Source organism: Clupea harengus, chromosome 12 (genome assembly GCF_900700415.2).
Source record: "Clupea harengus chromosome 12, Ch_v2.0.2, whole genome shotgun sequence".
Lineage (NCBI taxonomy): Eukaryota > Metazoa > Chordata > Actinopteri > Clupeiformes > Clupeidae > Clupea > Clupea harengus.
In genome coordinates, this window is record NC_045163.1 from 24,186,931 (window position 1) to 24,201,930 (window position 15,000).

The window sequence follows — 15,000 nt, forward strand, 5'->3', positions numbered from 1 at the left end:
ATGTTTTTGTTTTTTACTCCCCAATGAGAAATGACTACACACACACATACACACACCCACGCACACACACACACACACACACACACACACACACAACCGCACACGCACACACACACACACACACACACACAACAGTGTCGGGCCTTAGATGAAACATTCCGAGCATGTCTCCTCCTGCACTTCAGAGCACAGGAGTTTGTTTGATCATTCGATGGTTTCTGGAAGTTTCAAACTCAGCGGGCTTGATGGACTGCCTCTCAGCAGCACCAGAACCAGCCGCACGGCTCAGGGGCAGTTTGGGCTGTTTCTCACTCTGACTGCAGCAGAGGTGTGTGTGTGTGTGTGTGTGTGTGTGTGTGTGTGTGTGTGTGTGTGTGTGGGTGTGTGGGCTGGGTCGTAAGTGTCCTGTAAATCTATGCATTTTACTACCCTTACTTTAAAGCACTGCCTGCCAAAGGCATCACCTGCCTCGGCCCCCATCTTGAAAGCCATTGTTGCCGTCACGGTCGTTGCCACGCCGATGCTGCACACTAGCACTCTTATCGCAGCGGGGACAGCTGCGCCGGAGATGAGGTGCCGTTGCCATGGCGACGGCCAGCCTTGCCCGCACCCCGAGGGCAGCTTGAGGCAGGGCCTCTTGATTGCTCCTCCGAGAGTTCATTTTGATGGCTAACGAGGGGGCGCTTGCACTAGCCAAAGTGCACAGGACATTTAAGCAGAGTTCATGTAGATATATATATATATATGGGGAGAGTTCATGTGGATATATATACTGTATATATATATATATATACTGTATGGGGAGAGTTCATGTGGATATATATACTGTATATATACATATATATACTGTATGGGGAGAGTGAAAGCTGCTGAGTTCATCTGGATATATTATATATATATATATATATACGGGGAGAGTGAAAGCTGCAGAGTTCATGTAGATATATATATATACGGGGAGAGTGAAAGCTGCAGAGTTCATGTAGATATATATATATATGGGGAGAGTGAAAGCTGCTGAGTTCATGTAGATATATATATATATATATATGGGGAGAGTGAAAGCTGCTGAGTTCATGTAGATATATATATATATATATATATATATATATATATATGGGGAGAGTGAAAGCTGCAGAGTTCATGTAGATATATATATATATATATATATATATATATATATATATATATATGGGGAGAGTGAAAGCTGCAGAGTTCATGTAGATATATATATATATGGGGAGAGTGAAAGCTGCAGAGTTCATGTGGATATATTATATATATATACGGGGAGAGTGAAAGCTGCTGAGTTCATGTAGATACTGTGTGTATATATATATATATATATATATATATATATATATGGGGAGATTGAAAGCTGCAGAGTTCATGTAGATATATATATATATATGGGGAGAGTGAAAGCTGCTGAGTTCATGTAGATATATATATATATGGGGAGAGTGAAAGCTGCTGAGTTCATGTAGATATATATATATATGGGGAGAGTGAAAGCTGCTGAGTTCATGTAGATATATATATGTATATGGGGAGATTGAAAGCTGCTGAAGGCTATAACTGAAGGCTTGATGCACACTGTGCAAACAGTGCTGCCACTGCTTCGTCCAATCATCTCTTTCAATTAGCTTCAATTCAGAGAGCCTTGCTGGCATGACGCTGGTGTGTGTTGCAAAAGCAATTATCCTTGTTAGAAAAACAAACAGAACAGAAACCGGTTAAACCTTATCTTGTGTAAGCTAATGGCCACCCCTCCCATCTCCAGCCATGTTCATTTCCGCTCGCTGTCTCGCTAATAGTCGCACTATTAGCAATGTGGGCTTACAAGTATTATATCGGTAACCAGATTAATGTTATCTTCTTCCTCTTCTATGTCAGTCCCAGATGCAGGAGTTAGCAGTCTATGCCTGTTAAAGGCCCCGTAATGAAGGTGTAAGGCCTCTATTGATCCAAGCGACAGCTGGTGCGTAGTGTAGGTAACCAGTCAAGCTAACAGTATGCAGGAGCCTGCGGCGAGTTAATAATCTCCAACATGTGCGGAGAGCCCACTATGAGATGGCAGTGTATCAGAAGCACACCTGCGCTAATGCAGCCTGTTCCTGTGCACACAGCCAGTTGACAGATGCTAGCCCTGCAGAGCTAGCTATAGGCGCCTGCCAAGCTGCTCTCTCTCTCTCTCAATATTTTACATGACCGGAGGACAAACAAGGAGAAGAGAAAACAACATCAAAACCACATAAAGCAGAATTTACCTCAGCTCACAGACACACACAGCACAGGCCTAAAAAAAATAATACACGCCTGCCATTTGCTCTGTCAACGTCGATCCAGTGTCTCAAAACCTGCAGTCAGTTTAATGTTGAGCTGCATAATTACGGATGAAGCTGGGGAGACTAACAGTATTTACTGTTCTGACAGAACTGACAAACCACACAATCATAAAACATTAAATCGCCGGGAAATGCGTCCTCGCGTCTTTTCCTGTTTGTTGCCATAGCTGTGTGTGTGTTCTCTGAGGCAGTTGAAGTGATGTGTGTGTGTGTGTGTGTGTGTGTGTGTGTGTGTGTGTGTGTGTGTGTGCGCCCACAGTTTAATGTTCAAAATTAGAGCACTCTGTAAACACCCACTCCTACACGTGTGAACGCTAACTGCTCACTGAGCTTGTTTTCAGATTCACACACACAGACACACACACACACACACACACAGCTCTTTATTCATTCTGGCTCTGTTGAATGGAGACGCTCCTTCTCCGCTCCGGGGGGCTCTATCCATAATTCATGGTCTATTTATTAGTCAAAACTCTGTCTCTTTCTATTGATGTGTGTGTGTGTGTGTGTGTGTGTGTGTGGGTCTCTGTGTCTGTGTGTCTGTGTGTTTATGGTTGGATGTTTAAAATGTACATACCCATGTAAATATGAATGTGTTGTTGGATGGATGTATCGTGGTCTGTTGTACATGTCAGACTGTGCGTCTTTGTTTCCACGACCCTTGTGTCTGTATTCCCAAAGCAGAACAGACGTAGCAGAGGCCCATTCATTCCCTGTCCTCAGACCAGCCCTCAATGCAGTGTTGCGTTACAGTCAAGGGCTAAACAGGATGTCAATGTATTTGGGAGTAGGAAGATAAACCTGGGTGTGTGTCGTCTCACACTAGCGATCTGCTCTCTCACACGGGCAGCCAACAGGCCGCACCAGGTTAAGCATTTCCAAATGAACAGGGATATGTCTTTCCCAGGTGCTGATGTAGTGTGTGTGTGTGTGCGAGCGATTGTGTGAGACCTTGTTTGCCTGAGCTCTGGATAATTGCTGCTGTTCTATCTAATTAGAGTTTTTTTGTAGTGCTGATTACAGCTTTGCAGCTTTTTCACCTCCTTCAGTCAGCATGGTACACTGACTTAACCATATCCCATTCTGTCTTTTGTGTGTCTGTGTGTGTGTTTGTGTGTGTGTGTGTGTGTTTGAGTGTGTGTGTGTGTGTGTGTGCTTCTAAGTGTCTTCTACATCCCATTCTGTTCTGTGTGCTCTGTGGGTTCCGGTATGTGGACAAGACTCTCTCTTTTTGTCTGGTTTCAGAACCATAGACTTGCATTGGAGGCATTCACACGCCCTGTTCACCATAGGGACTGGGCTTCTAACCTGATCCTAGTGCTGGACGTAGCATCCCCTGTCTCTGCCAAAAATCCTGAGCTGTTAAATAATGCTGAGATTACCACACAGTTTCCACCCATTTACTGGGCTGGGCTTTTTATACTGTTCACAACAATTACCAGGAAATGAAAAGTGGTGTGTGTGTGTAATTTTGTGTGTGTGTGTGTGTGTGTGTGTGTGTGTGTGTGTAATTTTGTGTGTGTGTGTGTGTGTGTGATTTTGTGTGTGTGTGTGTGTGTGTGTGTGTGTGTGTGTGTGTGTGTGTGTGTGTGTGTGTGTGTGTGTAATTTTGTGTGTGTGTGTGTGTGATTTTGTTTGTGTTTGTGTGTGTGTGTATGTGTGTGTGTGTGTGTGTGTGTGTGTGTGTGTGTGTGTGTGTGTGTGTGTGTGATTTTGTTGGTGTGTGTTCCTAAGTGTCTTATACATGTGCTTTTATTGTTGTTTTGTGTGGCTGGCTCCCAGCCCAATCCCTTTACACGGGCGCTGGCCTTGTGGAGCGAATCTGCGTTGTGCGATTGCTATTCGTCCCCAGAATTGATGACCCTCATTCATCAAGGCCCGGGTAAATGGCCGGCGCGACTGTTCCGCTCCTTTAGAACCTCCTGTGTCTGCTTATCTCCACATTACCCCGCCAATGTTCTGGCACGCGGGGGAACCGGCCCCATTCATTCCCCCCGGGTAGCACATTAGCGCTAGCATGTGTGCTCCAAGACCTTCTCCTACACACACACACACACACACACACACACACACACACACACACACTAGCATGTGTGCTCCAAGACCTTCTCCTTTTGCCCCTTCGGCCCTGAACATTTCAGGAAAGAAAGAAAGAAAGAGAGAGAAAAAACGACGAAGAAGTCTTTTAAAAGGAAGCACTATTTGAAGGGAGAGACGGAGAAGGGGCTGGGAATGAAAGGGCTTTGAGGCTGAGCCGACACCACGGCTTTTGAAGCTCTGCAGCAGAGAGGGTCTGAGGGAAGAAAGGCTTTGCAAATGGGCACAAGTGGGACTGAGTAAAGAGAGGTACAGGAGGTTGGGGTGGGGGGGGTGAGGGTCAAGGGCCTGTGTGAGTTATGGAGAGGAACTCACTGAGGCAGGCCAGAGGAGAGGAGAGATGGTGTGTGTGTGTGTGTGTGTGTGTGTGGGGGGGGGGGGGTTGTCTGGGTGTTTGATGTGTGCAGGATCAGTCTGGTGGTGAGAAGCTTTGCAGAGAAAGAGGAGAGCTGGTTTGTGGTCTCGCAAGCAAGGGGGAGATCAACGGGACGGTGTGTGTGTGTGTGTGTGTGTGTGTGTGTGTGTGTGTGTGTGTGTGTGTGTGTGTGTGTGTGTGTGCAGGGGGAGATCAATGGGACTTATTCAGACAGAAGTCCTCACTGGAAGGGCCCATGCTCCTACAGCTCTGACACACTACGGCACATCTGTTTTAGATGTGGACCAGAGACAAGACACAGTGTGTGAAGATGTCTGTGTGTGTGTGTGTGTGTGTGTGTGTGTGTGTGTGTGTGTGTGTGTGTGTGTGTGTGTGTGTGTGTGTGTGTGGGGGGGGGGGGTATGTGTGTGTGGGGGTGTGTGTGTGTGTGTGTGTGTGGGGGGGGGTATGTGTGTGTGTGTGTGTGTGTATATAAAGATACTGTGCATTTGTGTATGTGTGACTGTGTACAAAGGTGCTGTGTGTTGGTGCACTGTAGTTGGCACCTTGATAAATCTGTCCACAAATCTAACAGATACAGTTTGGACTGTGTTGCCATGTATTAAGACACAACCTCCATCCTAACGTATTTCTCACTGTTTCTCTCCCCATCCCCCCCATCCCCTCTCTCTCTCTCTCTCCCTCCCTCCCTCTCTCTCTCTCCCTCTCCCTCTCTCTCTCTCTCTCTCAGCTTGGGTATGTGCCAGTGTAAGACGGGTGTGTACGGGGACAAGTGTGACGACTGCCACCCGGGCTTCTTCCACTTCAGCAGCACAGGGTGCCAGCCGTGTCAGTGCAACAACCACACCAACTACTGCCACCCCCAGTCAGGTGAGACACAACACTCTCCTCAGCTCTGTTCCCATCTGGTTTCTCTCGTAACCACACCAACTACTGCCACCCCCCGTCAGGTGAGACACAACACTCTCCTCAGCTCTGTTCCCATCCGGTTTCTCTCGTCTCTCGGTTTGAAGGGGAGCTGTTCATTAACACGGATATGATGTCTGCGATTCGTCCAACTGAAGGAAATTAATTTAAAGAGAAACTTGTTGAGTTGTGAGAAATGTATTCAGGATTACAACTGAACCATACATAATGTTTTGGAGTTGAAAACCATTAGCTAAACAAAAGAAAACCTGGACTTGTCCCTCTATAAACAGGGTTGAACCAAAACGTCCTTTTTCCATTCCATGCGATGACCTCAGTTGGATTTGTTTAGATGGGGATTTAGCTCTCCTGCGAGTTCTCTTCATTGGAATTTGGGTGTGTGTGTCTATGACAATGACATCCATCCAATGACCTCAGTGAGCTAGGTTTAGATTATGAGATGTTGTTCTCCACGGCCCGTTCTGCTTGTAAGTGCCAGGAGAGCAGCCATGACTAAAACGGGGCCTCACTGAATCCCAACGCCCACTCATCCATCCCTCCATCCATCCCTCCATCCCTCCATCCATCCCTCCATCCCTCCATCCATCCCTCCATCCCTCCATCCCTCCATCCCTCCACATCCCTCCATCCATCCCTCCATCCATCCATCCCTCCATCCCTCCATCCCTCCATCCATCCCTCCATCCATCCATCCCTCCATCCATCCATCCCTCCATCCCTCCATCCATCCCTCCATCCCTCCATCCATCCATCCATCCCTCCACTCATCCCTCCATCCATCCATCCCTCCATCCATCCCTCCACTCATCCCTCCCTCCATCCCTCCATCTATCCGTGTGCATCCATAAAAGCTCTGTCCTCGTTTTGCCTGAGCTCATTCGCGTGGCCATGTGCTGTATAGATCATCGGTTATGTAACGTCATGTGCAGACGCATTGAGCTGTTCTGCTGTGGACAGTGGACCGGACGGGAGTTGAGCTGGGTTGTCAATCAGAAATCTGACTCAGTATTTGCAGTCCTTTTTGCCTCAAGGAAAACAACTCAGCATAAAAACATTGCATATGCTGCATCTTGTGTGTGTGTGTGTGTGTGTATATATATATATATGTGTGTGTGTGTGTGTGTGTGTGTGTGTGTGTGTGTTCGCGTGAGTGTGTGTGTCCGTGTGCGCATTTGTGTGTAGACATGTGAGTGAGAGAGATAGAGAGAGAGTGTGTGTGAGTGTGTCTGTGTGTTTTGTTTTGGCCTGCCAAATTAACTTATCGTCTAGACCACCAGTGATGCAACAGAGTTGAACAGTGCAGTGCAGTTCATTGCACGTCTTATCGTTCCCAATCAGAAAGTCTCCCATCAGCCAGAGATGAGAACACACAGCAACAAGCACCCCCAAACGCAAACACCCCCAAACGCAAACACCCCCAAACGCAAACACCCCCAAACGCAAACATCCCCAAACGCAATGCACTTACTCCATACACCCCATACACCACATACACTACATACATCACTCTAGCCCCTGTGCTAATCAGCACTCCTCTAAGTGTGCACCACAAGATAAGCTAATTACACCTCTCTCACCAGAGCCCTGCTATGATTAATTGGCCTTAATTGCCTGTAATGGCTGTCCAGAGATGTGGTTGCAGCCTAGATGTTTTTTCTTTTCTTGTTCGTTTTCTTTGTCTTTTTTTTTTTTTTTTGCTCCCTCGGGCTGTGCTTGTGGAGTTGTCAGACTTTGACAGAAAGAGCATCCATTAAAAAGTGTTAGATCAAGAAGACATGTGTTTTTAATATTGATGCCCGCGCTGCTCCACAGAAGCGCCGCGGTCGTGTGGACTCTTCTGGAAGGCGGCGCATCATCAAAGCGCACCGGCACGTTTGAACGGCAGCCCAGAGGAGCTTCCTTTGGGGGTGGGGGGGGGGGGGGGGGGGCATCGACAGGGGGATGAAGAGATGTGGAAGACTTGAAAATACTTCAACCTTGCGTGAGCCATGATTGTGAGACATTGTTTCCCACAAAGACTTCACTGAACAGGCAGGCAGACAGGCTGCTGAAAATGGCGGGGCTTTCTGCGTAGCTGAGTAGGGTCTTAATGCTGATTCGGGGAAACAGGAAAAAATAACCGCTGCTGCTGTGTTGGCTCTTCACCTCAGCACTTTTCTTTGCTTTTCTCTCTCTCTCGTCCTCTCTCTCTCTCTCCCTCTGCCCCTTTCTTCCTTTCTCTCTCTCTCTCTCTCTCTCTCTCCCTCTCTTCCTCTCTCTCTCTCTTTCCTTTATTTTACACACCCCACTGCTGCCACCATTACCTCAGCACAGTCCCTCCGGTAGCCTCTACTCTGAGATAAGGGCAGCATGGCACCTCAGAACTGCCTCTGCTTTAATGGTGGAAACTATGAGTCTACCACACTCACTCACTCATTCACACACATACACACACACACACACACACACACACACACACACATATACACACACGCATAAACAGCACACACACACACGCACATTCACTCACACATTCACTCACACACACACATAGACACACACATATTTATATATACATATACACACACACACACACACACTAACCCCCTACTTCATCTCACCCCCACTTAAATGTTTTCTGTCAGCCGTCTGAATGGTCTCATGGGCACGGATTCTGAATCGATTTAAGACTAATTAATTAATGGAATTATCTGGCCTGGAGCATGAGGCCTAACCACAGAATTAGTGGAGCTTTCTTAACGGTTTCACGTCCACCTTTCAACTGGCCCCACTGATCACTAATCAGGGAACAGTCATGTCTGACAGGGCTGGTGATGAAGGTGGGTAGTTTAAGGGGCAGTGGTTTTAGTTGATGAGGACGAGAGATGCTGACATTCAGGGGTGACCTTCTCTCCTGGGTGTTAAAGTGACAGTCAATCTGGGTCAGTGATGTCAATGATATGATAAATGGATTTAAGTGCTGGTTGCATTTGTCCAGCTAATAGACCTTGAAAGGAAGGAGACTTGTGGCTAGTGTCCTGTTAAAGGGCAATGGATGAGTGTGCGAGTGTGTGTGTGTGTGTGTGTGTGTATGTGTGTGTGTGTGTGTGTGTGTGTGTGTGTGTGTGTGTGTGTGTGTGTGTGTGAGAGAGAAAGAGAGAATGCATGTGTGTTAATGTTCATCTTCTCCTCATCACTGTTGACTTTGATCCAGACTCTGGCATGACATCTGTGTGTGTGTACTTGTAGGTGTGTGTGTGTGTGTGTGTGTGTGTAACCATTTATTTGTGTTGAATTTCAACTTACTGTAACTGCAAGCTGACCTTGAGGTCCTGCAGCACCTCTTACTTCCTCATCAGTCGTCTGGAGAGGGGAGGGAAGATGAAGACGAAGATGAAGACCCTGCAGTCAGAGAGGGAGAATGGCCCATTTAGTACCGCACCTCTTAATCAGCAGGAGAGCTCCAGCAAATCAGGGAGAGATCAGGAGTTCATTACTGCGCGTGTGTGTGTGTGTGTGTGTGTGTGTGTGTGTGTGTGTGTGTGTGTGTGTGTGTGTGTGTGTGTGTGTGTGTGTGTGTGTGTGTGTGTGTGTGTGTGTGTGTGTGTGTGTGTGTGTGTGTGTGTGTGTGTGTGTGTGTGTGTGTGTGTGTGTGTAGGATGAACAGAGAGTTGTCTGAAGGATAAAGGATATCCGTTTGGGCCACACTGGTCTATTCTTATTGCGTGTCGTCTGCCGGCTGTTTAAAGCCCAGTATGAGATACATTTACACACACACACACAGACACACACACAGACATACACACACACACACACACACACACACACACACACACACACACACACACACACACGTGTGCTGCCATGTTCCTCTCTTTTTTCCCCCCATCCTGTGTCTTCTTTGTTCCTTTCTTCTCTTCTCCTTCTCTCGTCTTCTTCACCTCTCCTCTCCTCCTCCCCTCTTTCTCTTGACCCCCTTCTCGCCTCTTCCATGCTGTTCTTCTCTGTTTTCTTTTCATTCCCTGACCCTATCCCTTCCTCTCTCATCTCCTCTCCTCTCCTCTCCTCTGTGGCTCCTAACCCTGAGGTCATTAAGGCACTCCAAAGGAAACGACTCCTGTATTAATAGGGGGGCTTTGGACCCTCATTCCTACATGCTGGGAGGCTGGAGGGGGGGGGGGGGGGCAGGCAGGAGGACGTGGGGGTTGCGGAGCTCTAATGATCGTGCTCCTTCTTTGTTCCTGGGTCCCGAAGGACCCAACGGGGTCCGTGTGCGGAAAGGCCCCAGCGGAGCTGTCTGACAGGCCACCGGCCCCACAGATACATGGCCCTTTGATCCTGGACCATCAAACAGACAGCGAAGGGACCACATACCCCATCCCCCCAAGACATACACACACCCACACCGTACACGCGTATGTATGTGCGCGCGTGCACACACACACACACGCGCTTACAGCATGCGCGCACGTACACACACACTTACACCATACACACATACAGTATGTGCATACACAATTACACATACACCACATAAACTCGCATACATACACTCACAGACACATTTATGCATACATACACTGACACAAGTTAACACACACACACACACACACACACACACACACACAAACACACAAATGTTAACACACACACACACACACACACAAACACACACATGTAAACACACACATGTAAACACACACACACACACACACAGAAGAGTCTCATTTTCTCGTAATGGCTTTTTAGAGTTCCAGCACGGTTTTGGTAAATATTCCGCTCTAATGGTGGAGGCTCTATTGGCACGCCTCCTGGGAATTTCACACAGGCGAGGTACCTGACCAACCATGCGTGGATGTCACTCAACCTGGGAGCAATCGGCAGGCAGGCAGGCAGATTAAAGGGGGTGTCGGCATGGGGCACTTGGGGGGGATCAGAGAGAAGAGTGGTCTCCGTGTCCTTGCCGTGCTTTGGTTGGTGCTGCTTGTTGAATTGCTTACCTGAAGCAGGGCTTGCCTGGTAAAGAGATTGAGGCCTGCAGAGGACTGTTCTCTGCATAAAGGGAAGCTAAATCAAATGATAAATGAGTTTGCTGGGGGGTTTGAAATGAGTAGAACGAAGAATGGGGAAGCACTTGCCCCCCCCCCCCCACTGAACTGTACGGAGCATCGAATCAAACAGTCGAACATCACTGCCTACTTTCAATACCAATCATATTGCTTATACTGAACATGAGAACATGTATACCTAGTTTATTTCCCCAGTTGGGTTACATCTAATCTCAATCACAAAGTCATTCAGTGCAGTATTCCACTGGCACATGTGTTTGGCACTCAAAGGATTGAGTTATGTCTACAGCCTTTTCTCACGGCTCACCATGTGTGGTTTAGTTCAACAGCTTTAAAAAAAAAAATACATCGTCAAAATACATTATGCTGAGCTCAGTATTCCTGTGTGATCCAAAATAATTCGCTACAAATTTATACAAGCATGAAAATAAGCAGCTTATGGGCCACAGGCGACTGATCTCATGGACAAGCATATTGAGGCTGGAAGAGTGCTGTCAGTTTCGAGAAGAAGACCGAAATAGTGAAGGAAAAAGAACGGAAATGAGAGGATAAAGTCACAGGGGAGGTGAAGGAGAAACGAGAGCTGGGGAGAGAGGGAGACACTGTGGAAGTCCTGCTGATATCCTTTGGCTAGGCCAAACTGTTTGGGAACAGGCTTTAGGCTTTCTTTTCTCCCACGATGCACCTCTGCAGCCTTGAGCCCAGGTGTCTACTTCAGTTCCCATCAGCCCCTCTGCCTCTGGCTGCGTGGCCTGGCAACACACACACACACACACACACACACACACACACACACACACTGGCAACAGCTCACTTCCTGATGTGGATCCCAGACATGCACTGGCATTACAGTGACATTCTTGCACACACACACACACACACACACACACACACACACACACACACACACACTCACACACACACACACACACACTCACACACTCACTTACAAACACAAATTAATAGAGAACCCACAGTGAAACAAATGTACAAATAGGCTTATAGCCATATTGATACACACAGTTCTTACAGCGTACAGTCACACACGCACTCACACACACACGCAAACATCTCCATACCCACACACACTAACACAGAGTGGGTTGGGAGCTGTGCGGTGACGGACTACACTACGACTGTCGAGCAGCTCTGAGCCAGTCGGGGAAACACTCAGTGAGGAAACAGCGTGTCTGCTGAAACAGAGTGGGAGTCTCCTCTCATGCAAATTCAAGTTACAGTGGAAGCATAGTGTGCTTCAAGTTTCCATTCCGACGGTTGTCACGGCGCCCGCCCCGGCTTCTCCCCTGCCTGACGTCTCTTTGTTGTTCTGTTCAACCACTCGCATGTTCCACGTCAGAGGACCCGACTCACAGTGCGTGGCGAAGAGCTCGTGCGGCTGCGTCAGTAAAAGCCCTGCTCTGAAGTGGCTCGTCTCCTTTCCCCATCCGCATGTCATGTACACTCGCCGCCTCGCCTCGCCTTAGTGGCGCCCCGTTATGTGCGCCCGCTTCCTCCCCACTCTACCACAGCTGCTCATCAGCATCTGAATTGTGGGATTGTGAAGGGGGGGGGGGGGGGGGGGCTGGGACCTCCAAGCGCTTCCGTCTCATCCCGCGCCAGTTGCTCAATTATCACCTAAATAATCACGGCCCCTCACTTCCAGCACTGCAGCGGAACACATAATGAATCACAGACACGCTCCGCTTCATTCACCACCAACCACAGACCACATCACACGACCTCAACCAGCCTTTCATCCGCAGCTAGCCTGGCCCATTTTCCAGGAAGTGTGTGTGTACCTGCATTCAGGAAGCCTGCTTTGTGCACAGGTGCATGTTCTGTGGTTGTTTTGACGTGTGTGTGTGTGTGTGTGTGTGTGTGTGTGTGTGTGTGTGTGTGTGTGTGTGTGTGTGTGGTTGTGTTGACGTGTGTGTGTGTGTGTGTGTGTATATCTTTAATTGCTTAGCCTAATTTCCACTCAAGCCTGATTGGCCCCAGTTCCAATGTGCCCAAGAGATGGAACGCTGATCTAGATTCTAGATCTTCATCCAGCTTCTTTTTTTTTAGGTCAAAATGGAAGGTTTGAGTGCGCGAGGAACAGAAATCAGATCCTGCATCGAGACGCATACCTGTGTGCGCGAGTCCCACCATCAATGCACAGAACCTAAAGGCTCTAATCACACCCACAACTATGTCTTGAGATGTTTAATCATGTCTGCACATGTTTTAGACCACTCCTCAGTACGCTGTTTCAGATGTGACTGTGGTGTGCATGCTTTAGATCACTCCTCAGTACGCTATGTTTCAGATGTGACTGTGGTGTGCATGTTGTAAATCACTCTTTAGTACGCTGTTTCAGATGTGACTGTGCTGTGCATGCTTTAGATCACTCCTCAGTTCACTGTTTTAGATGTGACTGTGGTGTGCATGCTTTAGATCACTCCTCAGTTCACTGTTTTAGATGTGACTGTGGTGTGCATGTTTTAGATCACTCCTCAGTACGCTGTGACTGTGGTGTGCATGTTTTAAATCACTCTTTAGTACGCTGTTTCAGATGTGACTGTGGTGTGCATGTTTTAGATCACTCCTCAGTACGCTGTTTCAGATGTGACTGTGGTGTGTGCCCTTGATGTTCTGTTATGTAATGGCATTGTTGCTCCAGCAGTCTAATGTGTATCAGGCTCTAATCAGAGACCATGTGTTCAGTCTGTTCCACCGCCCCCTCACTCTCCCCATGCTCCTTCCTGCTGCTCTGATCACTCTAGCCACAAGCACTTGTTAGCACTTGCAGCGCTCTATGTAGTTTGGCATGTTTCTCTCTCTCTCTCTGTGTGTGTGTGTGTGTGTGTGTGTGTGTGTGTGTGTGTGTGTGTGTGTGTGTGTGGGTCGTTTTCTTTACTGCTTTGTCCCTCCCCTCTGCCTGCCTACACTGTTTGTTTCCATAACTCCGTCACAAGCGAGAGCTGCCCCTAGTTTAGACCCCCCCCCCCCCCCCCCTCCTCCTCCCTCTGCCCTGCCCTCACTGGGCCAGCGTCCCGTCACTCAGACCTCACCACTGTTTACACACACTACTTCCCTCTCTCTCTCTCTCTCTCTCTCTCTCTCTCTGTCTAACGCACACACTCTCTCACTCTCTCACTCTCTTTCCACTCAGGCATCTGCGTCAACTGCCAGGGCAACACCAAAGGCCCCGCCTGCGAGGAATGCAAGTATAATTTCTACCGGACGCCCGGCTCGCCGCTCACAGACCTCTGCACTCCGTGCCCGTGCTCCAGCGTCACCTCCACTGGCAGCTGTCACCTTGGTGAGTTTCCGTCCCTGTGAGCTCTGAGGCTCCAGCACCAGTCCTTAGCTTGAGCCTAGCCTAGCCTAGCTTAGCTTAGCCTAGCTTGGTGGAAGATCCAGCCCCAGTCAGCTCTCTCTCACTCTCGCTCTCCCAGCCCTGGGAACTAGGTTAACCTCCTCCTCCTCCCCCATCCCCTGTTTCTGTCAGCCCCCCCCCCCCCCCCTGCTCCCCCTGCTCCTCCTGCTCCCCCTTACTCCATACCCGGGCTGGACTGGAGGCTGAGAGCCCCTTGCTCTCTGTGACGTGTCTGCTTTTTACATAACGTCCACTGGGTCTCTGCTCTGCCGGCTCTCCACCCTGCTCCCTCCACTCTGGGACTCTAAAGGCTGAGGAGAACTGGTGTGTGTTTTCCTTTTGGGGGGGGGTAAGGGAGGGAGGGAGGGTGGGTATTACTGGAGCTAGTCAGGAGGTTGCAGATGGCACTTTGAGGTTTGTTATTATTATTTCAGTGTGTGTTTAGACTACGCTTAGAGCTGTTTCAGAATGTGTGTGTGAGAGTGAAAACGAAAGAAGGAAGGAATAAAAAGGCATTTTACTTCCCTCTTTTCCCCTGCCTGTCTATCTCTCTCTCTCTTTCCTTTCATCTGTCGCTATGTACCTGTCAAACCTCTCTTGAAACATTTTGGTTTAGCAACTCCCTCCTCTTTATTAGGCTATAGGAAAAATCAATAGTTTTTTTTGGCTGGGGCTTGTGCTTGTTCTCATTCTCTGTCCCTGTCTTGCCTGTTGACTCTCTCTCTTCATGTATCTACCTCTATCTCTCTCTCTATCTCTCCCTCTATCTCTCTCTCTATCTCTCTCTCTCCACTGGGTGTGTCTGCTGACGGCAGCACTTCTATGGTCACGGGGGCAGCATCG

General features: G+C 48.4%; 1 protein-coding gene across 1 annotated transcript in view; it reads left to right on the forward strand.

Annotated features, from left to right (window-relative positions):
- si:dkey-220k22.1 (multiple epidermal growth factor-like domains protein 9) overlaps positions 1–15,000 on the forward strand; it is a 105,151-nt gene that overhangs the window by 69,727 nt on the left and 20,424 nt on the right. Inside the window, exons 3-4 of the mRNA XM_031578295.2 lie at positions 5,552–5,691; positions 13,951–14,100. Coding sequence (XP_031434155.1) covers positions 5,552–5,691; positions 13,951–14,100 — 290 coding nt within the window. The remainder of the gene's footprint in view (positions 1–5,551; positions 5,692–13,950; positions 14,101–15,000) is intronic.